Source organism: Eumetopias jubatus, unplaced genomic scaffold, assembly GCF_037043125.1.
Source record: "Eumetopias jubatus isolate StellerSeaLion01/CBP00866 unplaced genomic scaffold, mEumJub1_p1.0 scaffold_1, whole genome shotgun sequence".
Taxonomy (NCBI): Eukaryota; Metazoa; Chordata; class Mammalia; order Carnivora; family Otariidae; genus Eumetopias; species Eumetopias jubatus.
The window spans coordinates 133,180,037-133,192,100 of NW_028274807.1; the positions used below are offsets into that span (position 1 = coordinate 133,180,037).

At 38.3% G+C, this 12,064-nt stretch overlaps 1 protein-coding gene across 2 annotated transcripts in view; it reads left to right on the top strand.

Annotated features, from left to right (window-relative positions):
• Positions 1–12,064, top strand: part of KCNH8 (potassium voltage-gated channel subfamily H member 8) — a 366,134-nt gene that overhangs the window by 152,494 nt on the left and 201,576 nt on the right. For both annotated transcript variants that reach the window (XM_088021252.1, XM_028099221.1), the window contains exon 3: positions 5,077–5,208. In XM_088021252.1, coding sequence (XP_087877378.1) covers positions 5,077–5,208 — 132 coding nt within the window. The remainder of the gene's footprint in view (positions 1–5,076; positions 5,209–12,064) is intronic.

Here is a 12,064-nt window from a genome sequence, read left to right on the forward strand (position 1 = left end):
CCTAAGTGGCCTCTAAGTATTCACATGAAAGGAAGAGATGCATGTCTCTCACTTTAAGTCAAAAGCTAGAAATGGGTAAGCTTGGTGAAGAAGGATGTTGGAAGTCAAAATAGGCCAAAAACTAGCCCTCTTGGGCCAAACAGCCAAGTGGTGAATGCAAGGAAGTTCTGGATGAAAATTAAAAGTGCTACTCCAATGAACACACGAGTACTAAGAAATTGAAACAGCCTCATTGCTGATAGGGAGAAAGTCTGAGTGATCTGGATAGAAGGTCAAACCAACCAAACATTCCCTTAAGCACAGCCTCCTACTGGAAGAAGATGCCATCTAGAATTTTCATAGCTGGAGAGGAGAAGTTAATGGCTGGCTTCAGAGCTTCTAAGAACAGGCTGACTCTCGTTAGGGTTAATGCAGTGCATTAAGTTGGTGACTTTAAGTTGGAGCTAATACTCATTGACCATTCCAGACAAAATCCCAGGACCCTTAAGAATCATGCTAGATCTATTCCGCCTGTGCTCTATACATGGAACAACAAAGTCTGGATGACAGCACATCTGTTTACAACATGGTTTATTGAATATTTTAATTTTAAACCCACTGTTGAGACTTACAGAAAAAGGATGCCTTTCAAAATATTACTGCTCATTAATAATGCAGCTGGCCATCCAAGAGCTCTGATAGAGATGTACAATGAGATTAATGTTGTTTTCATGCCTGCTAACACAACATCCATTCTGCAGCCCATGGATCAAGGAGTAATTTTGACTTTCAAATCTTATTATTTAAGAAACACATTTTGGGGGTGCCTGGGTGCCTCAGTCGGTTAAGTGTCCAATGCTTGATTTCTGCTCAGATCATGATTGCAGGATCCTGAGACAGAGCCCTGTGTCAGGCTCTGCACTCAGCAGGGAGTCTGCTGGAGATTCTCTCCCTCTCTCTGCTCACACACACACACACACACACACTCTCTCTCTCTCTCTCTCTCAAATATATAGAGAAATCTTAAAAAAAGAAAGAAAGAAACACCTTTTGTAAGGTTGTAGCTGCCATAGATAGTGATTCTTCTGATGCAGCTGGGAAAAGTAAATTGAAAACCTTCCAGAAAGAATTCACCATTCTAGATGCCATTAAGAGGGAAGGGGTTATGGGAAGAGGTCAAAATATCAACATTAACAGGAGAGTTTGGAAGAAGTTGATTCCAACCCTCATGGATGACTGTGAAGGGTTGAAGGCTTCAGTGGAGGAAGTCACTGAAGATGGGTGGAAATAGCAAGAGAACTAGAATAAGAAGTGGAGCCTGAAGATGGGACTGAGTTGCTGCGATCTCATGATCAAACTTTAGTGGACAGAGTTGATTCTTATGGACGAGCAAAGAAAAGTGGTTTTTGAGATGGAATCTTCTCCTGGTGAAGATGCTTTGAAGACTGTTGAAATAACAACAAAGGATTTAGAGTATCACATAGACTTAGTTGATAAAACAGCAGGAGGGTTTGAGAGGATTGACACTAATTTTGAAAGAAGTTCTACTATGGGTAAAATGCTATCAAATAGCACCGCATGCTACAGAGAAATCACTCGTGAAAGGAAGAGTCAATTGATTTGGCAAATCTTATTGTTGTCTTATTTTAAGAAATTGCCACTGCCACCACAACCTTCAATGACCACCCACCTTTGATCACTCAGCAGCCATCAACATTGAGGCAAGACCTTCCACTAGCAAGAAACATTACAACTCATTGAGACCTCAGATGATGGTTAGCATTTTTTTAAAGAAATTAAGTATTTTTTTAAAGATTTTATTTATTTATTCATTTGAGAGAGCGAGAATGAGAGAGAGAGAGAGAGAGAGCACATGAGAGGGGGGAAGGTCAGAGGGAGAGGCAGACTTCCTGCTGAGCAGGGAGCCCGATGCGGGACTCGATCCTGGGACTCCAGGATCATGACCTGAGCCGAAGGCAGTCGCTTAACCAACTGAGCCACCCAGGTGCTCCAAGAAATTAAGTATTTTTAATTAAGGCATGTACATTTTATTTTTAGACACAATGCTATTACACACTTAACAGACTACTGTATAGTGTAAATAGAACTTTTATATGCACTGGAAACCAAAAATTGTCATTTAACCCAGGGCACCTGGGTGGGTCAGTCGGTTGGGCGTCCAACTCTTGGTTTCTGCTCAGGTCATGATCTCAGGGTCCTGGGAACGAGCCCCGCATCAGGCTCCATGCTCAGTGGGGGGAGTCTGCTTCAGGATTCTCTCTCTCTCTCTGCTCCCCTCACTCTCTTTCTCTCTAAAATAAATAAATAAATCTTTTTTTTTTCATTCCTTTAACCCACTTTATTGCGATATTTACTTCATTGGGGTCATCTGGAACCAAACCCACATTATCTCCAAGGTATGCCTCTACACATTCTTTTGTCATATGTGCAGTGGGAAAGCAGACATCAGCCTAGTGCCGACCAAATCATTACAAAATTTGAATTTAGAGAGACCCATGTTAATGAACTTTTACAGAATTTATAAAATGTCAAAGGTTACATCTCATTGTAACTTAAAAGACAAACCTCAAAGTGATCTTTTGACTTTCCACCTGTTCAAAGGCTCTGTGGAGACAATAATGATGCTTATCTGAGTGCATAGATAAAATGGATTTTCAGGAAAATTAATAGCCTCTGTTCTGATTTGGGTGATGTTTTTGCAAGATAATTGACAGAGAGATGCTTTACAGTGTGATCCAAAATATCAGATTCATACTGTTTTCCATGTCCCCACTATTACTATGTCTAGGGTCTGATTGCTAGCTTGCCCTGATGGGTCTTTTTGTTCCTACCATAGCTACAGCATTACTGAAAACATCTCCCACCTTGAAAAGGTGGCCATAGAAAAAATTAGAATTAAGAGCCATTCTGGGATGATGGGGATAGTAGTGTTTGGCCAGGGATATGGCTCATTTAGAAGGTTTTTCCCCATTAGTCAGTCATAGACAATAGAGTTGATTTATTGTCTCATTGTTTTTGAGTTGCTCTATCTACTACTGGACTGATGGATATGAGAATATTACAATTAAGGGAACCAAGTTAATTGGAGAAGAGAAGTTAATTGACTCCCCCATGGTCCCGGGCTAGTTAATGTTGGAGCTCTGGTTAGATCCCAGGTCTCCTGGAGCCTGGTGATGGATATTGAAATGGCATTGCTGTGGCATGGACATTTAGGAAGATGAATGAAAGGAAACCATAGATCTGAGTCAAGAGAACACGGAGGAATTCATGATGCTGAAGCTATTAGGAGGATGTACAGATCAAGTACATATTCCATGCATTCTTTATATAGTAGAAGTGCATTATACACACGTTTATTGTATGCGTATCCAACCACACTTTCCAAAAAGTACAACAGCAGCTAAAATAAAATGTGATTTTTTTGTCAGATGGGCTCTATATCAACTCCTTCATCTGGTGCTTAAGTAAGGAAAAAAACCTGGTAGATTCCAAGGTTGGATGGATATGTCAGCTGTTTTGGAAATTGTGAGATCTAATACAGTATACAGAAAACAACTTAAAATATCAAGGGTATTTCTGACTGTTATTTTTGTTTTATACTCAACTTTGAAATCAACTCCCAAATAAGGTGGAAATTCACAGTATTAAGGTTTTTTCCCCCATCAAAAAAATGTAGGAAAAATATATATGAATAGATTAATAGTTTTGTTTTTATGCAATAACTTTTTTGCCATTTTCATTTTTTTTTTGCCCAGGAATGCTTTTTAGTAGGAAATCTAATATAAGAATTTTAATATATTCTTAAAATATATATATTTTAATATACATAAAAACATTTCAAAATATGAGCCTTAGGTTTGAACCCGAAGCTACTAATGGTATTTCTCAAGATTCTTTTGCTCAAAAAATAGAATGATTATCGCTTTTTAAAATATGTTCTTGAGGAATGCCTGGGTGGCTCAGTCGGCTAAGCGTCTGCCTTGGGCTCAGGTCATGACCCCAGGGTCCTGGGATTGAGCCCCGCATCGGGCTCCCTGCTCAGCAGGGAACCTGCTTCTCCCTCTGCCTGCCACTCCCCCTGCTTGTGCTCTCTCTCTCTGTCTCTCTGACAAATAAATAAATAAAATCTTAAAAGAATATATGTTCTTAAAGTAAAACATATATTCAGAAAAATAGGCACACGTAAGTGTAGAGTTTGATGGGTTTTCAAAAATTGAACACTCCTATGTAATTAACATAAAGGTCATAAAGCAAACTTGACCAGGATCCCAGAATTCCCCAACCTGTGTCCCCTTCGAATCACAATCTCCCAAACCACCAACCTGACTTTTAACATGTAGGTGAGTTTTGCCTGTTTTGTACTTACTGTAAATGCATTCTTCTCATTTGTGACTGGCTACTCTTGCTCAGTATTATGTTAGTGATATTCATCCATCTGATTGTCAATTATTGCATAATGCTCATTCACAGTGCTGCTTGATGTTGTATTGTGGGAATGTATCTTAATACTGCTGTACAGTTTTTAAAGTATATGTGTACTAATTTGCAACCAGCCACCAATCTAGAAGAGTTCAAATGATGATGCATTTTCCCCCAAACTTGGTATTTTCTATCTTTTTTTTACTTTAGCCATTCTGGTGGGCAATCATTGATTTTTTATATTGACTAAATAAACCTCCAGCAAACTCTTACCAAACAAAGGTCTTTATTTAGCAACCCATGTGTGCTGGGGGTGGGAAGGGGCAATGTTTCATAAAGTGGAATGCTTCAACAGCAACAAGTTCAAAAAAGAAATACAGTTTGAATTACATAAGCAGAAATATCTCAGCACAGACAAGTGTTTTTGTTTAAAATACAGCCTTATTTTCAAAGAAAGCATTTCATTTGGGAATGAAGAGATATGCATATGGGCTAGATATTTATGGAATCTGAAAACTGACATTTTTAAGATTTTGGAGGGGAGGTGTGGGATAGAAGAAAACAGTAAGGACTTTATTAACTGCACCACTAATGATTGAGATTTTCATAGAAAAAGCATAAGGCAGTGGTTGATTTGTATTTTTATTACTGTTTCAGGGTCTCCATTTTGGTGCCTATTGGATATTGTTCCTATAAAGAATGAGAAAGGAGATGTGGTACTTTTTCTGGCCTCATTCAAAGATATAACAGATACAAAAGTGCAGATTACTCCAGAAGATAAAAAAGAAGGTTGGTACTGTTTTCGGAAAACATTGACAGATGGAGTAACATTTTGAAATTATTTACTCAAAAACTCTGGGAGGGGAAAAAAAACTGTCTTTTTAATAACAACAACTGATAAATATTCGTAACTGTTAGCAGTCAGTATTTGGTGCCTATTCCAAGATCACAAAGACATTACACGAATTTACATTCTCGTCTTGGTAGTGAAGACTCATTTGACAGGAACCGGAAGTTCATATTCCTATGCAAATAGGATAAGGAAGGAAAATTGTTTGCTAGAATATGAAGAGTCACACCACCTTGTTTTATTAGGGAAAAAAAATGAGTCAATAGCAATAAGTGAACTTAAAACGATGTGATTAAAAGTATATCTCTCGGTTTCATTTAAAGTGCAGTAGCTCAAAACTTAGAAGTGAAAATTTCATGTGCAAAATTAAGAATCAAGTTTAGTGGTTGCTAGAGTGGACTGTCACAAACAAATGTGTATCTGTACCTTATAGTATACAACAGTATAATAATTTGTTTTAAGGCACAGATAAGCTTTTTGATGATCTTTAAAGCATTCTAAGACTCTATGTTGCTTTTCTTTTGCCTTCTGTTTATACTTATGAAGAAATTCCTTGCAATTCATGCAAAGTGACAAAAATTGACACTGAAAAAATGTTGATACTGTTTCATTTAAACAGGAGTAGGAATTAGATACTTTGGTGACCAGAGAAAAAGCAATCGTCATTGCAGGGATGTCCTACGTGGTAAATTCTTTATGAGAACCAGCTATTTGGCATTTCAATGATTATGTCTTTTTAAGAATGAACTCTTTTACTACAGCTCTTTTAAAACACGTATGGGAGTGTTTTAAAACACAATATCTCTTGAAATGTCAACTCACAGGGAAAACTATCATGGTGTGGTGCCCCCACCCACAATTCCATCATTTAAAATGTTTGCAAATACACGACTATTTTCCTGTGTGTTTGCATGTATAGAGAAGCATATTTTACATACGTAAGGAAAGAACAGTCTTACAGTGAATGTTACTTGGATATTAGAGTAAGTGTAATACCTGTCCAGCAAGAGGAAAGAAAATGTGGGAGTCAGTGTGCACAGTTTTTGTCTTTAGTATTTTTTTCTTTTGGTATTATAGGAATACAGAAGGTAAGTATGAACTGTATTTGCTCACAGCACTTATGATACCACATGTGTGGGTTTTCTCCACACCAAGAACCAGTTCTACAACTTTCTGGACACCAGCTGGGGGTCCTGTCATTTAATTCAGCTCTGACACTGCTTAGAGTTAAGTGTCCGACTCCACAGGTTTATGGGCTCATTCCCACAAGACTGCCCTCACTCCAGACGCCAGTCACAAATACTGGGTGCCCGGGGGACCCGTACACTTCTGTCCAACTTGGCGATAAAGTTGGGGGCTCCTCCAATCCCCCTTTTCAGATTTGATAATTTGCCAGAACAGCTCACAGCACTCAGGAAAACACTTTACTTCTATTGTTACAAAGGATACAACTCAGCAACAGCACAATGGGAAAGATGAGTCGGGCAAGGCATGGGGAGGAGCGATGTGGAGCTGCCATGCTCTCTCTGGGTGTGCCAAACTCCCGGGACCTCGGTGTGTTTACCAACTCAGAAGCTCTCCAAAGCATGCTGTTCAGGAGTTTTTACGGAGGTTTCATTATGTAGGCATGATTTATCCCATCATTGGCCATTGGTGATTTACTCAGTCTCCAGCCCTTCTCCTCTCCCAGAAGGTTAGGGATGGGGTGAAAGTTCTAACTCTCTGATCTTGCCTGGGTATTTCGCCACTGAAGCTATCCAGGGACCACCAGCCACCAATCATTCATTAGTGTATAAAAGACACTCATCATCTCAGAAATTCCAAGAGTTTTATAGAGTTGTTTGCCAGGAACAGGAGATAAAGACCAAATATATATATTTTTATTATGCCACAGTAAGGATTGTTTTTGAATAAAATCACTATTCATATATTAAATGTATATGGGTATATTATGTACACTCACATTTATGTGTAGAGAGATAGAAACATAAAACTAAAAAGAAATATATGACTACTTATTTTTTTTGCTTCAAAGGTGGCAATTTGATCAATCTGATTTGCTTTGAAAATGAGAATCATGTGTAATGGTTTTATAAAATTTAACTAATCACCTTTGTCTTAGGTCTGTTATGTCTGCAGATAGGGAGAAATCCCTGTCTTCGAAGACTGAAAATTGGTAAAAGGAGCAAAATACACTTACTCATTTGGGGTTTGAAAGAGCTCAATTAAAACACTCCTTTTCTCCACCCAAGCGCTGGACCAACTCATAAGGAAATAAGAATGAAGCAGATAGGAGACCTGCATATCACCTTTCTTTCTGATAAAACTGGTAACAGAGGGTCTGACATATATCTGCAGCAAGTGAGCTTCCCCTTTGTGAGCTCCAGTTTTAGGTAAAGTTATCCCTCAGTCACAAACACAGCTATAATGAGGCAAGGCAGAGCTCCCCAAGTTATAATTTCAAGCTCGAAGACCAGAGCAGATCAGGTGTTCCCCAAAGGCAGCTGAGCCTTAAAGAGAAAGGGGCCACCCTATACATACCAGTATATCCTTCCCCAAATGCAATCCAATTAAGTTCCTCCTCTTCCCTGCCTCCCCCCAGGGGAAGAAGTGAGTAAAGGAGCAAAGAGAGGCCAAGTGTGTTACACTAATAGAACTGCTTACACATGAAAGACTATACCTGCCATTTGGGGGTGGAGGGCATGAGTTTGAATACTCTGGAGCCAATAACAATTTTACTAATTCAGAGTTCTATCTTAAAAATGAGTTTTACATTTATATTTAAATAAATATGTTCAGTTATGTTCAGTAATAGTCCAATTTGTTTAGGGAACATATACAATCATGTTCTGTCTCTTGCAAAGTTTAAAGCAAAAAATATCAATGAAACATTTTTAACATTAATTATATAATGCAAAATATGATTTAAGAATTTTGAAATACTTGATAGCAGCCCCTAAATTTTTCTTTTTTTTTTTAAAGATTTTTATTTTATTTGACAGAGAGATAGAGAGCACAAGTAAACAGAGAGGCAGGCAGAGAGGGAGAAGCAGGCTTTCTGCTGAGCAGGGAGCCTGACGCGGGGCTTGATCCCAGGACCCCAGGATCATGACCTGAGCCGAAGGCAGCCGCTTAACTGACTAAGCCACCCAGGTGCCCCAATTTTTCATAGCTTTATAACTTTTTCCTCAAAAAATTATTACTTTATATGAGATTATGTATTATTTCTAATATGTACTGAACATTTAAGAACATTTTTTGTTACTACCTTATTATAAATGTCCCACAAATATATATAGTACTTTTATAGAAGCAAACTAACTATTGTAAGCCAACTTGGTTATAAAATGATCATGAAAAAATAGATGTATATTTCTTTTACTTTTTTTTTAACCTGTACTTAATAGAGGAAAATACATTAAAATCCACCAGTTGATGGCATGTCTTGCAGGAAAGGCACATCTTAGCATATGGTATTTTTAGAACTTCAGGATAAGTGTTTGAAAATCATTAAAATGTCACATTCGAAGTAAATGAAAGAAAGTCTTTAGTAAAAAAAAATGTCACTGTGTAACTGGAGCAATATTGTATCATAGCACTAGAAAACTCTTAAGTGAGCATGTAGCCTGACTCGACCCGATATTGCATCTCATACAAACGTATCACTGAAGTTCCCTGAGTTGTGGAAATAAGATTTGTGTTAATTAAATTAACTTCCTACCAAGGCTCAGACGATGGTCCTTAAGAAGCATAAATTATGCACTTCTATTTTTAAAAAATACTTTAATCATTAATATCTATATTGTTTGGGGCTTTATTTGAAATGAGGAAAACGTTTTATAGAATAGGCTAGCAAGGTATGGGATACAAGGAACAGCACTGATGGGAGGTTAGCATAAAATGCAAAGTACTGTTTGTGCGCTCAGTAGCTCTCAGCGAGGTGATCTGGGGTGTGGGGTGGGTGGGGAGAGATGGAGGGGAGGGAAAGGGAGGGGGGAGGGTATGGGGGACTTCAGCAGAAATCTGGTCATTTTTACCACCTAATTAACCCTCCCTTTTTTGGGATACATATTTTACTTCCATCCTAAAAACAGTGTGCAAACACCACTAACTTCTATATCTATGTCTAGCATTACTGACGGCATAAGGTGAAATCTTGTCACCTCTTTTACTATCAGTAAGAAATATTTTAATATAACTTAAAAGTGGATTGAGTAATTCGACAAATACTTATTGAGCACCCACTCTGCCTTCAGATTTGAACTATTGTTTGGGGATGTCAAAATGGAGACAGTGTGCTTTGGATCATCTATACTTTAGCTCAAATCCTGGTTCCACCCCACGTTGAGTATTAGATCTTAGACTAGCTGCTTATCCTCTCAGAGACTGAGTTTTCTTATCTATAAAATGGGGGTAATCATACATGTCTGCATTTGTTTCAGATTGTCAAATGACAAAAATTATACAATTTAATGACGGGCTTGATGCCCTTTATGCAAGGGAAACATTCCTTGGGTTGGGAGTGTCCGTGCCTCACAAGCAGTAGGTCACTGTCCCTGAGGGATATTGGATAAGAATAAGTTTTCTAGGGAGAAAGGGCAACACGGAAACAGGGCACGATTAGCAAGGAGGTAGGGGATTTCCTTATGAGGCTCGCAAGGTCCTCTGTTTTAGGGTAAGGTAAGCTAGCTAAAGCTGATCGGGAGGATTGTGCTTGGAGTATGTCTAGGTTCCTTGACGGGTATTTCCCGTAAGTGCAGGCTGGCATAAATTTCGATGTCAGGCCACTGGGTCCCCTTTTGTGAGTCCCAATATACGTATCAGTTTTATCAAGGTTTATAAGAAATAATATATGCAAATCACATTAGACACAGGATATGGAATATTCTCAGTAAAAGATAGTTGTGGTAATTGTTATATTGTCTCTGATATTTTAATAGCTAGCTGTTATTCAGTCTCTGCTTCATACTAACAGAAACTTCACTTATTTCTCATTATAACTATATGAATTAGGCATTATTTCTTATTCCCACTTACCAATGAATTTAAGTAATTTGATAAAGTTGACAGAGTAAAAAAAAATCTTAATAGAACTAAGATTTACATTCATGTAATCAAACTCCAGAGTGTACATTCTTTTACTGGGATTTTTTTTTTCTCTCTCCCAAGAGCTTGGGATCTTATGAAGGACACAAATCCAGTATTTGTGATATAGTATACTCAGTGATAGTAGAGTGGCAGAAATGGTAAATTCTTTCTAGAAAAGGGAAAGAGGGTGATGTCAGCGAGAATTAGAGCAGAGTCAAGAACTTCATAGGAAAAGTACTATTGAAGCAAATCTTGAAAGACGAGCGGAGTTTGATACAGTGAATGGAGGGATGTTAATTTCAGGAGCTGGACTAGCAAATAGTTGACCCTCTTTTGGAAGCAGATTATAAAAGTCAGGGAGTTGAAGTTTATCTCTACATAGGAAGGCAGAGCTTAAGTCTTAAATATTTTATTACGTGTTTTTTTTCAAGTTTTCACTTAAATTCCAGTTAGTTAACATTTTATTATGTCTTTCTAAGGAGTTTAGGTGGAGCTAGAACTCACCGATAGAATCAGTAGGACTTGACAGAAAGAGATGAAGGAAGACTGATTCCAAGTTTCTGTCTTGGGGACAGTTATGGGCTGAATTGTGTGCTCCCCAAATCATATGTTGAAGCCTTAAACTCACCACCTCAGCATGTGACTGCATTTGGAGATAGGGCCTTTAAAGAGGTAATTAAAGTGAAAAGAAGCTGTGATGGTGGGCCCTAATCCTGTCTGACTGGTGTCCTCATAAGAAGAGGAGATTTGGACATAGGGAGACATGAGGGGCGTGTATGCACAGAGGAAAGGCTGTGTGACGAGGAAGGAAGGGGGCAGCACCTCCTCTTTTTACTCTAAACAGATGTGCTTTTATGAAAGCAGGTCTACATGCAAATTACCCCTGCAACCTACTTTCTAACAACCATTCATGTTAACCTTCTTGAAGTCTCTGGACAAACCAAGCTGATTTGTTCACGCTCAACTAATACAATTCCTCCTCTTTTTTTTCTCCAAACCCAGTTCTCAGATTTTTCCTCACTTGAATCATCTTTGTCACTCCTAGTCACTAGGAGAATCCTACCTCTTTTCTTTGTCATCAGTTTACCTGAACCACCTGAGCTCACAGTGGGGATCCTTCCCTTAGACAGCTCTGTGTTTGCTGCTGGCTTCATTCATCTAGCTTGTCTTTCTCAAACTGTGAAGGGACTTAAACCTGGCATACTGTTTCATAGTCTTTGAATTTCCTAAGTGCCTTGCATATAATAGACACAGAGGACACACTTGCTGATTAATTAATTTTATTAAAGGACCTTCACTTACAGCATTCAGCTTCTTTGAAAAGTTTCTTTCCTCTGTACTCAGTTGCATGTGTCTCAGTTTTCCAACCTTCATTTCACAGCAGTTCATTAATTATGCATCTGGTTTTCCATTCAAATGGTTGAGTGTATAACATGTGCCTTATTGTTCCCAGCACAGGGCCCAAGGCAATTATTTTTGTTTATTTCTTATAGGATGTCCCAGATTTGGTTTGAAATGATGGTTAACACTGAGCTATGCATTATGGAGCAACATCATCAGTTATCCCAGACCTGGAGACTTTTAATTATAATTTCTAAAAAGTGGACCCTTCAGATTTGTCTTGAGAATTTAGAGGTTGATGTGTGAAGCTCCTCACATTATCTTTGGCGGTAATACAAACCAGTATTCAAATGCATTGGCTTTGTT